The sequence below is a fragment of the Phalaenopsis equestris genome, unplaced genomic scaffold (assembly GCF_001263595.1).
Source record: "Phalaenopsis equestris unplaced genomic scaffold, ASM126359v1 Scaffold001070, whole genome shotgun sequence".
NCBI lineage: Eukaryota > Viridiplantae > Streptophyta > Magnoliopsida > Asparagales > Orchidaceae > Phalaenopsis > Phalaenopsis equestris.
The window spans coordinates 107,817-122,380 of record NW_018165509.1 but is presented as its reverse complement, the minus strand read 5'-3'; the positions used below and the strand labels follow the sequence as shown (position 1 = coordinate 122,380).

Below are 14,564 nucleotides of genomic sequence, written 5' to 3'. Positions count from 1 at the left end.
GCCCCCATCATATATATTCAATTTTAGATGGGGAAATATTTTTAATGTATAACATGACATTACATAGTTATTAAAAATCTATATATATTTTCATACACATATAAGATAAAATATATGCAAAAATTTAAGTTCATATACTAGATATGTAAATACATAGAAATTGCGGGGCATGCTTGTAAATATTTTTTAAAACTTTTTGGTTTAATTAAATTTTTCAAAATTATAACTTGAGACCAAAAAATTAATCCATGATTTCATAAATTTAATTGAATCCAAACCTGTACTTAGAATTGTGGTAGTAAATATGTAAATATAAATATTTAGAATAATAGGTCTCTAAATCCCCTTAAAATTTCTATGGATATTTTCATATAAGTCTTGGATGTTTTAATTATTTACAAAACTAATATCTTTTTTTAAATTGATTAAGAAATTTATATATTTATATGTGCTAAGATCCTAAGATTATATCATTGAGACTTTAATGAAAGCAAAATAATAAAGGTTGAGATTTTGTTGTGCACCTTGAAATTTAGACAATATCAATATAAATGAAAATAATTAATCATTGATTTTATAAATGGATAATATTTGAATGTTATATATATATATATATATATATATGTAAATATGTGATTTCCCTCGAGTTGTCCTTTAAAGTATTGGTAAACGAAACCGACATCAATTGATGTCATCTCTGATATTCATTATTAGTTAAGGTATACTAATGCTTGTACATCGCGAATGTGTCAATACGAATCTCAAGGAGATCCAACAGCCCAAAAGAAATGAGATGGAGGGCCAACTGATGGAAGGCCAAAGAACACGCTAATTTGACTAGATGCAACCCCTTAAGCCGAGGTTAGAGGTCAATAGAGTTTAAACCACTATAATCAAAACTAAGGCTAATTGAGTCGAGCAAAGACATTGTCCAGCATATCGTCACAATCCAATGTAGTGATAGAGTTCATCATCACCTACAATCTCATGGTTGAGGATGTAGTTTCTCATTAGTGGCCAAGAATTTACAATAACATAACCCACAAATATCTTGAAGGGCTCCCTCGTAAAGGAATGAGTTATCTATCGAATTATGGTGATTCACATCTACCTGATAGCTTAGTTTTGCTCTGCTTACAGGAGCTGCTCATCTATGAATTAAGCGTCCATAGTCAAGCTAGCTCATTCGATCTGCAAGCAATGGCAAAACAGTGCAGTCATTCCGACCCAAAGTTATATAAGATTAATCAATCAGCTATGACAACTCAACATAGTCAACCTAGCAAGCATTACTGAACCGAAGCCTACCAAATTCAGCTAATTGAGCAAAAAGGTAGTTGAGCCACATGCTCATATATGTAAAATATCCAAAATACCGTGCAACGCCCCTATCAAAGTAGGGGCAAACTTGTAACTTTATATGTTGTACCCCCTCATTTATAAACAACGAAATCGTTTTATAAGAAAGGGCTAATTGATAAGATCGATTATTGTTGATTACTGTGTAACTCTTCCATCTCTCTCTCTCTATCTCTCTCTCTCTTCTTACGTTATAATCCTTGAGGTGTATTCACAAATAGACCAGGATTCAACCTCCTAAAAGGTGTGGTGAGCATGACACAAACAAGAAGATGATCAGTACGCAAAGAAGAAAATCACAACAAAGACATTGTTAAGATGGAGTGCAAATTTATAAACCAACAAATACATAAGTTAAAGGAATAGATGTTGATGACATATGAGAGGCATTAGCTCAAGGAAAGGAGCAACACCCCCGAGAGGAAGGGCCAATGTCCAATGACCAAAGGGCACCCTCAGCCCTAAAGAGAAAAAGAGATTCTCAGTACTTCGACAATGTTGGAATGGAGCCGAAGGATAAACAATGATTAAGACGCACTATAGCGTCCTACCAACTAGAGCATGTGTTATCTTGCCAAATTTCTGAGGTTGAACCCCTAAGGAGGTTTAAAATTCTTGCACTTGAATATTACAAGGGTCAAACTAATCCAATCGATAACATCATTTTTGATGAGTTGACTATATGTTTGTTGAGGAACACTAATGCAATAAAATGTTGCCATTATATCACCATGCTAAGGGAGTCAACTCACAGGTGGTTCAACGGATTGCCACAAAGAGTGATCACCCCATTGGTTGACTTTAAACGGATATTCTTGATGCAGTTTGCGAGTGCTTAGAAGTACCAAAAAATTTTGCAGGCCTTTTAGCGAGCTTCTGCCATTCATCACTTGATTTTATAAGAAAATGTTGGAAGAGCGAGATTTGGAACCAGCAATAGCAATGGTTGTCCAAGCCCAAGGCAGAAGAAAGGCCTGGTTCGATACAAAATAGGCTTGCAGCGTTCGAACACCTTAGCCAAGTTGTTGAAGCTATCCAACAATCAAATATCGGCTAAGCAATACAACTCTACTTCACCATAACATATCCTTACACATGTCATCTATAGAAGAAGGCCCCCAACAACAACGAGTAGAGAGCGATGGATGATTTGCATCCCTCCAGGACCATAAGGAAGCCAACTAACCCTACAATAGAAGGAATCATGCATGACATCCTGATCAGTGGCTAGCTTGATATAACAAGCGCCTACTGCCCCCATCATGAGACACCTAAGATAACTCTATCGAGTGTATGTATCAATGGTTGAGATCATCAAGGAAATTCATAATAAGTACTTTAAGAGAACATCCTTGATGAAGATCAGAGCTTGCCTTTAGAATCTTAAGAAATATTGTACATATCATCAAAATCTCATCCAAGATACGGAGGATTGCCGACATCTCCAAGCCTATTCGATCAACTGATTAGAGCTAGTAAATTAATGAGTTTGTGGTTCGAGGAGCAATAACCAGTGACAGGGAAAAGCTCCAGTAGAAGAGACTTGGAATGATTCATTCTGAGCGACACAATTTATATTGTTGGGGTAGTTTCAATCATCCTCAGAGGAGGTGGAGAATCATCATGTTGTTCTAACCTAAAGAGACTTTAGTCGATAAAATTATGTGCAACACCTTTACCCCAAAATGCTTCACACGTCTCCACATCCCTTTCACCGATGTGGATTTTTCCCTAAGAGGAATGCTCATAACGATGTTATATTCATTACTCCAAATAAACAATTGTCAGATTAACATCATTATTGTTGACATAGAGAGCTCCGTGAAGATTTCGTCTAAAACGGTGTTCAACAAGATGAGTCTAGGAAGGGACCAGGTGAATATATATGTTGACCTACTCTATGGCTTCTCTAGTGAGAGAAAAGAAGTCTTGGGAATCATAGTTGCATAGGTTACCTGGTGGAGAACAATAAACAATATACAAACATGAAGGATCTCCTGGTGGTCGGTTTTTGCCAACTTACAATGTTATCTTTTGTTGGCTCCTTCTCAACAACTTCAATGTCATCACTTCAACCCATCACATAATATTAAAATTGTCGGACAACTTGGAGGTCATCAACATCTCAGGAAACCTATAGCAATCCCATACCAGCTACCTCAAGATAGTAGGAGATATGCAAAAATGTTGTCTTGAGACAAGCAACTGAATGTGAGATGAGTACATTTGATTTAAGTGAAAATTATGATGCATGGTCGAAGGATATGCTGACGAAGGTCCTCCGAAATGTCTTTGACCGGTTCACTGTAAATATGTTAGGAATACCAATCAATGCAATGTGTCATCGTTTGAACATCAATCCAACAACCCCACCTATGAAACAAAAGATGAGGTATTTGACTGTCACCTCGGTTGAACCAATCTAAGAGTAAGTGCAGAAATAGTTGAAGGCCATACATGTCTGAGAAGTCCAATACCCGACGTGAGTATCAAACATTATAATGGTGCAAAAGATGAACATCGAGTGGAGGATTGCTAACTTCATAAATTTGAACTCCTTTTATCCAAAACATAGTTATCGTCTGTCAAGGATCAACACATTAGTGGACTCAACAATCAATCAATCAATGATGAGCTTTTTATATTCCAGTTATCACCCAATAGAGAGGCACATTACTGTCACTGGGAAAATAGTTTTTATAATGAGCAAGGGTGTAGTTTGTTACAATATAATGTAATTGTGTTTAAAAATTCTAGGGCTACTATGATTGACATAATTCTTCAAAGCAAAAAAAGAAAAAAAAATTGTAGTGCGTGTGGATGATGTATTTGTTAAAAACAAAATGATTGAATAACTCATAAAAGTTCTAAGAGAAACATTTGAAACCCTTAGAAAATTCATCGTGAGGTTAAATCCACTCAAATGCACTTTCGGAGCATCAACATACAAATTCCCTGGCTACTTCTTAACCTCGCTAGAAATAAGTCAACCCAAAGAAAGTATAGGCGTCACTTGATATGTTGTCCCCTTATAATACCAAAGAGTATTTTAGTTTGTCAGTCAGATCATGGGTCGTAGTTAGTTCATTTCCAAAATTGACAACAAAACTGTAACATTTTTCAAAACTCTAAGGAAAGAGAAGAAATTTGTTTGGTCGGAATAATATTAGCAAGCATTCAAAAAAAATTGAAGAAATCTTTAGCAACTTCACCGCTTCTCTAGATCCTCAAACCGAAGGAAAAGCTTCCTTTGTATTTGAGGTTTGGACCCAAAGCCATCAGTTCGATCACAGTCCAGAAGCAGGAGCAGGGGGCTCAAATTTTTTACTTTAATAAATTTAATGTCTATCACACTTCACTATTTATATTTTTATTGATTAAGAGGTTTAATAGAGAAGTTCAGAGATAACAAGGAGGATATACATTTCAATTTTATTGATTTAGAAAAAGTTTATGATAAGGTTCTAAAAGATATCCTTTAGAGGTTCTTGGGAAGAAAGGTGTTGATATGACTTATATTCAAGTCATTAAAGTTATATATACTAGAGTTGTTACTTGTGTTCGAAGTGAAGGAGGATTGACCAATTATTTTCCTATTTTTGTTGGATTACATCAGGGATCGGCTTTAAGAAATCTAAATAAGGAAAGAGAAGAAATTTGTTTGGTCGGAATAATGTTAGCAAGCATTCAAAAAAAATTGAAGAAATCTTTAGCAACTTCACCGCTTCTCTAGATCCTCAAACCGAAGGAAAAGCTTCCTTTGTATTTGAGGTTTGGACCCAAAGCCATCAGTTCGATCACAGTCCAGAAGCAGGAGCAGGGGGCTCAAATTTTTTACTTTAATAAATTTAATGTCTATCACACTTCACTATTTATATTTTTATTGATTAAGAGGTTTAATAGAGAAGTTCAGAGATAACAAGGAGGATATACATTTCAATTTTATTGATTTAGAAAAAGTTTATGATAAGGTTCTAAAAGATATCCTTTAGAGGTTCTTGGGAAGAAAGGTGTTGATATGACTTATATTCAAGTCATTAAAGTTATATATACTAGAGTTGTTACTTGTGTTCGAAGTGAAGGAGGATTGACCAATTATTTTCCTATTTTTGTTGGATTACATCAGGGATCGGCTTTAAGAAATCTAAATAAGGAAAGAGAAGAAATTTGTTTGGTCGGAATAATGTTAGCAAGCATTCAAAAAAAATTGAAGAAATCTTTAGCAACTTCACCGCTTCTCTAGATCCTCAAACCGAAGGAAAAGCTTCCTTTGTATTTGAGGTTTGGACCCAAAGCCATCAGTTCGATCACAGTCCAGGAGCAGGGGCAGGGGGCTCAAATTTTTTACTTTAAAAAATTTAATGTCTATCACACTTCACTATTTAGATTTTTATTGAATAAGAGGTTTAATAGAGAAGTTCAGAGATAACAAGGAGGATATACATTTCAATTTTATTGATTTAGAAAAAGTTTATGATAAGGTTCTAAAAGATATCCTTTAGAGGTTCTTGGGAAGAAAGGTGTTGATATGACTTATATTCAAGTCATTAAAGTTATATATACTAGAGTTGTTACTTGTGTTCGAAGTGAAGGAGGATTGACCAATTATTTTCCTATTTTTGTTGGATTACATCAGGGATCGGCTTTAAGCCCATATCTTTTTGATTTAGTTATGGATGGTCTTACTGGGCATTTACAAGAGGATGTACCTTAGTATATGTTTTTTTGTTGATGATATCCTTCTTGTGAATAAGACGAGAGAAAAAGCTCAGAAAAACTTGATTTATTGAGGTCTACATTGGAGTCTAAAGGCCTCCATTTGAGTAGAACTAAAATTAAATAACTAAAATGAGTAGAACTAAAATTAAATACATGGAATGTAATTTTAGTGTATTTAATTTTAGTAGTAGTAGCTCTAGTGATAAAAGTGTAACTTTGGATCATCAAATTATTAAAATGAGTGAACGATTTAAGTATCTCGGGACTGTTGTTCAAAGCAATGGTGATCTAGATAGGGATGTTAATAGTAGAATTCAAGTTGGTTGGTTGATGTAGAGGAATGCTGCGGGCCTTTTGTGTGATAGAAAAGTTCCGCTTAGACTGAAAGGAAAATTTTATAAGACGGGGGTGAAACCTGCAATGTTTCATGACGTTGAATGTTGACCTCTAAAAGAGAAGCATAATACTAAGTTAAGTGTTGTCGTGTTGAGAATTATTAGGAGGAAATTATTAGGTGGATGAGTGGCTTTACACTCAGAAACAAAATGCGAAATGAATATCTCTGTGGTATGGTTGGTGTAACTCTAGTGACGGAGAAAATTAGATAGAGTCGTCTTAGATGGTTTAGTCACATTAAACGTCGACCATCTAATAATTCGATTAGGAGAGTAGATGTTTTAGATTCAACTTATGTTAAGAAAGACAGAGGTAGACCTAGGAAAACTTGGGCTTATTATATAAAAAATGATCTTGATTTATTAGAACTAAATGAAAATATGACACTAAATAGGATGCAGTGCAGAAAAAAGATTCATATAGCCGACCCCACGTAGTGGGATTAAGGCTTTGTTGTTGTACACTTCACTATTTAGATAGTGAAATGTATATTTTAGCCCCTTTCTTGAAATTGCTCAATAAACTCTATAGAATTTAAAACAAAAACAAAAATTTTGCTATGTCAATGCCATATGTAATCAAACAAAAAAGTTGTTTATAGGTAAAAAACAACCAAAAATAAATAATTATAAGTTTAATAGCAACAAAAGGAATTCAACGTGAGAGATTGAGCGAAGTGTTAGAGCGACGCCAGGGAGAGCGAGTCCTAAGCAGGTATGCTTGAGATACGAACAAGACCAAGTGGAGTGTCGGAGCGACCCCCATATCCTAAGGGCAGGAGGCAAAGTAGTATTCTTATCCAATCTAAAATGAACCTACTTAATTACTTTTTTAAAAAATGACCATTTTACTTTTCTTTTAATTTTTAATCTAAATTGTAATAAAAAAATGAAAAATATATAATCTCGAATTGTTGTATAATCATATATTTTCAATATTATAATCATTTCATTATATATTATAACATAAAAATTTAATATTTTTTAACCAAATACATTTGATTTATAAATTTACTTAAATGCCTAAGCTACCAAAAAAAAAGGGAAAAATATAGCTATTGGTTTTCTTTTTTTTATATTATTTAGAATGTTTTACTTAAATACCCTTCAATTCTTATGTATCTACATATTTAACACCTAAACTAATTTTAGGGGAATTTACATAAATAGCATCCTATTAGCATCTTTTCCTATGTATGAAAAGGTTAAACAAGTGTAATCTATCTTTTCATACATCAGTTAGCCTGCTTAGGGTGTAAAAATAAAAGTTTGAGGGTGAGATAAGTAAATATGTAGAAATTGAGGGGCAAATGACCGAATAACCCCCTTTATTAGCTAAATCCCAAAATTCAGAGGAACAACTGCCCCCTCTCAACTATTTGTGGATCTGCCCATGCCCAAAAGAAGTAGGAAAATAGTTTCTGATTTACTATGTCAATCGAGTCCTCAGAGGCTTCAACTATGCTTCCGGACACATTCAATCGGAGTCATCAACGATCATCCGCTCAGGTTCATCCTTACTCAACTAGAGCATTCAAGTCGATTTCTTAAGTGGGTGATGGTACTCAACAAATTTGATATTTCCTAAGTCCCCCGGGACACAATCAAAGCACAGGTGATAGCCGACTTCTTTGCGGATTTTTCCATGTCGACAGAACCAAGCAAGGAACACCAGCTCACAACCATAACTCGATGTTGTCTGTCGACGACGCTCAGGAATGTGTCAGCTCTAATCCCAAGGATATCCAGCAGGTCCGAAGAAAGAAAATACAACGAATGATCACCTACTGACAGAGGATCAAGAGACCCATTTATTTGACCAAATGCAACCCCTTGACTGAGGCTGTAAGCTGACTGGGTGTAAAACACCCAAACTAAAGACTAAAGCTAATCGAGCCGAGCACAGACATCAAACTACTTATCGTCACAATTTGACTCACTAATCGTCTCATAGACACATCGGAGGTTCCTCATCAAAAGCCAAAAATTGGCAATAACATAGCCCACAAACATCTCGACAGATCCTCCTATCAAGAAATGAGCTATCAATAGTGTTACAAACATATCAAAATTCAACAATGCCAACGTCTAATAACTCGATGCGATGCGATCTTCGTGTCAATCAAGATTGTTGGTCAAGCAATCTTTTCAGCGGCATTTACATACTTATCACTCCATTCCTATGTATTTTCATATATAATATTTAAAAAGTATGCATGTAAAAAAAAAATTCCTCTTTTTCTAATTCAATTATTATTATTATTTTGACCTATTTAATTTCGAATCTTATCCAATCTAAAATGAACCAACCATGAGCCTCCACATCAGCACACAGTATCCAATTGCTTCAATCTCAGCCACAAGTTCTTCTCCCCCATCATCTTCCAATCCCCACCTCTCTTAAAAACCTCCTCTCTATCCCTCAGCTCTATTCAATCCCCAGCAGCCATGGCTTCTAAGCTCACTTATCCCACTACAGTCTTATCCTCTCTTCCCCGATTCGCCGGCCTCAGAGCTCAACAGCCAGTAACGGTGAGTCAATTAAACCTCGCGCGCCGTCTCTGAATCTCGTCTTTTTTGAATGTAAATCTCCTTTTCAGGTGACGTTGCCGGCAGGGACGAGGCGGCGAGGAGGGAACGGAGCTCTCTCCGCTCGTTGCGGCTTCATCGGCTCGCCCACAAACATAGTGAGTAAACTTCCAACATGAGATATATACATGTAGAATGGAAATAAAGTCTTGTCCGGCAATAGATGAGATTTCACGGAGTCCGAATTTACAACATTCCGAGATTCCACTTAAATCCTGCGGCAATTGCTAGTTAAATCAGTTGTCAGATAAGCCCCCAAGTAATTTGAGCTCACTGTTTTGGTTGTTGCAGATAATGGTGACAAGCACGACTTTGATGTTGTTCGCCGGCCGGTTCGGTCTGGCGCCGTCGGCGAACCGAGTGGCGACGGCGGGGCTGAAGCTGGAGGCGAGAGATTCAGGGCTCCAGACCGGAGATCCGGCGGGGTTCACTTTAGCTGATACGTTGGCTTGCGGATCAGTGGGTCACATTATAGGAGTAGGAGTTGTGTTGGGATTGAAGAGTTTGGGTGCTTTGTGAAGAGCAACTGAATGTTATGGGTTTCAGTGCGTGTAAATGTATTGCATGAGGTATATTAATGGTGGTTTTTCTTCTTTGTTGTTACCACAAAAGATGGCATTTAAGCTATTATGATTTGCTAAATCTCATATATCCAAATTTTCTAACTTCTTAATGGTTTCAATCTGAAAAACTGTTTGGTAACAGATTTACTGAATTCTCTAAGTGTAGCATAATTGTTTGGCAAGTGAGTAGACAAACTGAATAGCTCTTCCTCCAAATCTGGTAAATCCCATAAATCCACTACTCAAATTGGACAAGATGCAAGTGGAATGATGCTTGTTATGATTCTATGATCAAATTGGGCAACTGAGTGGCTCTCCCAGTTGTCCAATTCAAGGGCGACTGGATGAATAATCATGAGATCTTAATCAGTGTCATCCATCTATTCCTTAGATAAGTTGGCAAATATCAATCCAAATGGAATAAATGTAAATAAGTGTTTTTTTTTTTTTATATAAAAAAGGGTTATTAGGTATCACCAAATATACCATTTATTTTAAGAATAATATTTTCACAAGAAACTTCTATCCCTCGAATCTCGAACTTAAAAATTACAACAATATTTGGATTCAAGCGTTGACTTGGTTACTTAAATTCACGAAGCATATTCTTGCAGCATAAATTCCTAATATTCTGACGACATTTATCATAAATCATCAAACCGTAATTTTTCGTTCCTTCTCATTTCACAAAATTCCATACCTTGGTAGTGTATATATATATATATATATATATGCCCGTAATTTTCCGTCCTTCTCATTTCACAAAATTCCATACCTTAGTAATGTGTTGTGTTTATATGTATATATATATGTGTGTGTGTGTGTGTGTGTGTGTACACGTATAGATATATCTATATCTAGATATACACAAACATATATACATACATGTATGTGTGTGTGTATTGTAAATCTAAACACAATCTACATGAATCTCGACATAATTTAAATTTCCAGATAAAAATCGAGGACTATAAAAAGCACCATAAAGACCTATAACTCTCTTGTTCAAATCGGGGACTATAAAAAGACACCATAAATACTTATAACTCTCATATAAAGCGAAGCATTAATAAAAAGATAAAAATAATATGTAACTCTCCCATAAAGTAAGGGTAGACATGTAATTTTAGACCTGGTTCCTCTTTCTCCTATAAATATGAAGCCCATAACATGCAAAAATGAGTTCTTATCTCTTGACTTTTCTCATTTAAGAAAAACTCTCTCACCTTCTCAATGTAATCGCTATTTTTATATATGCCCGAGATACCTCAATTCTCTCCAATGGAACAATTATATGCTTGTTATTTATTTTCCTATTATATGCTTGTTATTTATTTTCCTTTCTCTGTCTCTTTCTCTCCCCTCAAAGTCTCTATCACTCTGATCTGTGGGCATGTCTCACAGGACAAATTTAAATTTAATATTCTAAAAAGTGTTGTGAGCATGGAGCATGCTACTGACAAGAAGAGAAGCAACACAAACTAGGAGATATACGTCTCATAGACATTCCAAATAGAGAGTGTGTTAAGAAGTTCGTGTAATAATAGATTTGGAGCCAGAAAACATCCTTTTTTGTCGTCTTCTTATAGGCTTCGGCTAGGAGGTGTGTACCGCAAAATGGATGGCTGGCTCCCAACGTTTTGAATAAGTCGGCCGAGCATACTAACACACCACTCGGTAAATTATGGGCAGTTGACACCTCAATTAGTAGATAAAAGGAGCGTTACTTCACAATATATCTTGTGTTATAACACAAATTTCTCTAATGCTATTCAAGTTCTACTGCACTCGGGGAACTCAGTTCCGAGTGAGCAAGCAAGACATTAACAACAAAAGACTCGTCTATGAGGTGAGCAAATAGAAGAATCATCGAACATAAAAAAAAAAAAAATTTACCTCCGGGACGAGTAAAAAAAATCCACTATATGGTAAGCAAATAAAAAACCCCTCCAGAGAGAGTAAAAAAATTCATTTCTGAGGCGAGCAAACAAAAGACTCCTTTTTAGGGAGAGTAAACAAAAATTTCTCATTCTAGGTGAGTAAAAAAATGCTCTGATGAGAGCAAATAAAAGACTCTTATTCGGGACGAGCAAACAAACATCTCCCCTCCAAGGGCATGCAAACAAAAAATTCTGAGATGAGCAAGCAACCAACAATCATAGTTAACAAATGGAATGGGTGAGGATTAAAACTTGAGCTAGATGATACCACGACCAGCGATTTCTTAAGGAGCCGAGTTGTCAATCAACACAAGCAACCAGATCAATGCAAGCAAATACTTCAACACAACACCGACCAAATAATCTATTCAGAGAAAAATGCATTATAAAGGTCTGTACCTCTCCCATTAAAGCAGGGCGTTAATAAAAAATAGTAATAACATGTAACACCTCAATTAAAGTAGAGACTAACATGCAATTTTAAATTTTGTCAATCTTTCTCCTATAAATAGGGAGCTCATAACATGTAAAAAATGGGATATTCTCTCTTGAATCTTCTCATAGAGAAACTACTCTCTCATCTTCTCAATGTAATCACTATTTTTGACTTATAAAATGGGTCAAAGAGCCCGAGGAAATCCCAATACGCTTTTACGGGGCAAGTATATGCGTGTTGTTTTTTTTTCCTTCTATTTCTCTTTCTTTTTTTCCCTCAAGATTTTTACCATTCTGATTCTTAATATATATTAAAAATGTGTCAGCATGAATCACAAAGATATCTCGCATTAGGCAAAGAGATGACGTGCCATCGCGGACCACCCCCTCAAAAAAGAAAATCCAAGATCATAAGCCTAGTTGGTCGGCTCGCATACCAGGAGAGTAATACTCCTTGGATGAATAAGAGTAAATCAACTTCAAAAGAATCTGCTGACCAGACTCATGCAGACGAATCCAACATCCTCCATCCTAGAAAGACCAAATGGGCAAGACAAATCGTCCAGTTCCAAAACAAGCAAGCAGACGCTTAGCCTAATGGATGCCCAACTTAATAGCCGCCCAGCTCAATGACAACCCAAGTTAGTGGTCGCTCGGCTTGGCAGCCGCTCGACCTAATGATCGCCCCTGACTTAATGATCGCCGAGCCCCTGCCTGCTGAATGTCTGTAGGCCCCCCATGTCATACTTATGTGTAAACTAAAATACCCATGTCGCACCTACATACACTAGGGGAACAATATGTAGTTGGACAACCCCTCATTCCTATAAATAGGGAGTCCATTTTGTAAATAAGGACGCAAATTTATTGTTCAATATTGGGCTATTTGTCTCCTTGCTCTCTCTCTCTCTCTCCTCTCTCTCTGTCTCTCTCTCTCCCACTTCCTCTCCCTTCATCGCTCTATTCCTTAGGCTTGTCTCTCAGATAATTTTGGATTCAAAATCCTAAAAAGTGTAGTGAGCATGGAGTCATGTTGTCGATACGAAGAGGTGCACAATGATCACAGAGAGCAAAGGTGTGCAAAGAGAAGTAGCTAATATTAACCTCCCATGAGATGACATTGAGGAACGAATGCAATGAGGGATGCAAAAGTTGAGGATTCAGATCTTGGATCAGGCATCGAGCTAGAACACTAATATCTAGAGGGTTGTCGCAACCCTAACTATGAATCAAGCCCCTCCAAATACATAACCAACCATAGGAGGTGGTGCCAGCGCACAATAGTAGAAGAGTGAACAATGGTTTCAAGAGGGTTGATGACTCACGGTACTAAAATAGTGTGGGATTATCGCAGATAGAAAGGCATCAAGGTTGGCGCACCAAAGCACCACATCAATTAGATGACCCTTTTTCCCTCCATATCTCATGAGCCCCGAAGAAGTTCAAGCTTCCAACACTGGATGCTTATAGAGGGCAGTCAGATCCAAATGATCACATTATTGCATTTGAATTGGCGACATGTCTGTTAAAGGTTTCTAACACCTTCAAATGTTGACTATTCTTTAAAATTGAGGTCGTCGGCCTTGAAGTGGTTCCTATCGCTCCCAGTCAGAAGAATCAACAACTTTTTAGAGTTTCAAAGACTTTTTTCTGGCATAGATTGTAAGCTCAGACACAAAGAAGAGTGTGCAAACCTTATGATATATGAAGCAAGCACTGAATGAGAGCCTACGCTCTTACATCGTCCATGTCTCTAGAGAAATGCTGGAGGTAAAGGACCTCTGAGCTAACATGACACTGGTCAGCCAGGTTCAAGGCCTGAGGTTTGAAAAGTTTTGTTACGACCTTAGCTTACAACACCCTCAGAATATGAAAAAGTTCCCAAGTCATAACCAATGGAGTATCAAGCCACAAAAAGGTCACCCCCAAGAAGCGGGTCAAGGTGAGGGGAGGACCACCAATCGCCCGTCAGGCACTGGTATGAAGATTGCTAATCCTCTTACAATAAAAAAGGATCAGGTCAGAACAATCAACCTGGATATCGGATGAGGACCATGATTCATGATTTGCTCGGTACTATGAGAGGCTGACCTAACGCTGTGAACAACTGTAAGGCGAGATTAAAGGCCAACAGTTCACTCCCTAATAGTATCAATGGTAGAGATTATAGATTATATTCAGCACAAAGAAAACTTCAAGGAGGTCATGCCCATGAGAGTCAGATCCTTCCTCCGAGATATGAGGAACTTTTACAATTATCACCGGGATCACAATCATGACACAGAGGAGTGCAGAACCCTCCAAAGCCTCATCAAGGAACCGATAAAGGCAGGGAAACTAAAGAAGCTTATGAGATAGGGGCACCAGCGCAAAAGACATGGGAAAGATCCAGCTGTTGAGGCCCTGCTAGGACCTGTCTGAACGAATGTTGTCCATGTCGCTGGGATAATTTTGACTATTCTCAGAGGAACGGATGCCCCCCGGTGGAGCTCCCAAAATAGAACTAAGATGAGTGAGTTATGTAAGCTCATATCCATGCAGAGGAGAGGAAGTTGTCCACCCAC

The 14,564-nt window shown here is 37.0% G+C and overlaps 1 protein-coding gene across 1 annotated transcript; it reads left to right on the top strand.

The window, feature by feature from the left end:
• The first annotated feature begins 8,874 nt into the window (after positions 1-8,874).
• Positions 8,875-9,673, top strand: LOC110032962 (photosystem I reaction center subunit psaK, chloroplastic). The gene is made up of 3 exons (XM_020736771.1): positions 8,875-9,005; positions 9,074-9,160; positions 9,354-9,673. Exons 1-3 carry the CDS (start codon positions 8,922-8,924, stop codon positions 9,579-9,581), a joined length of 399 nt encoding a protein of 132 aa, XP_020592430.1. The 5' UTR covers positions 8,875-8,921; the 3' UTR covers positions 9,582-9,673.
• The last annotated feature ends 4,891 nt before the right edge of the window (positions 9,674-14,564 follow it).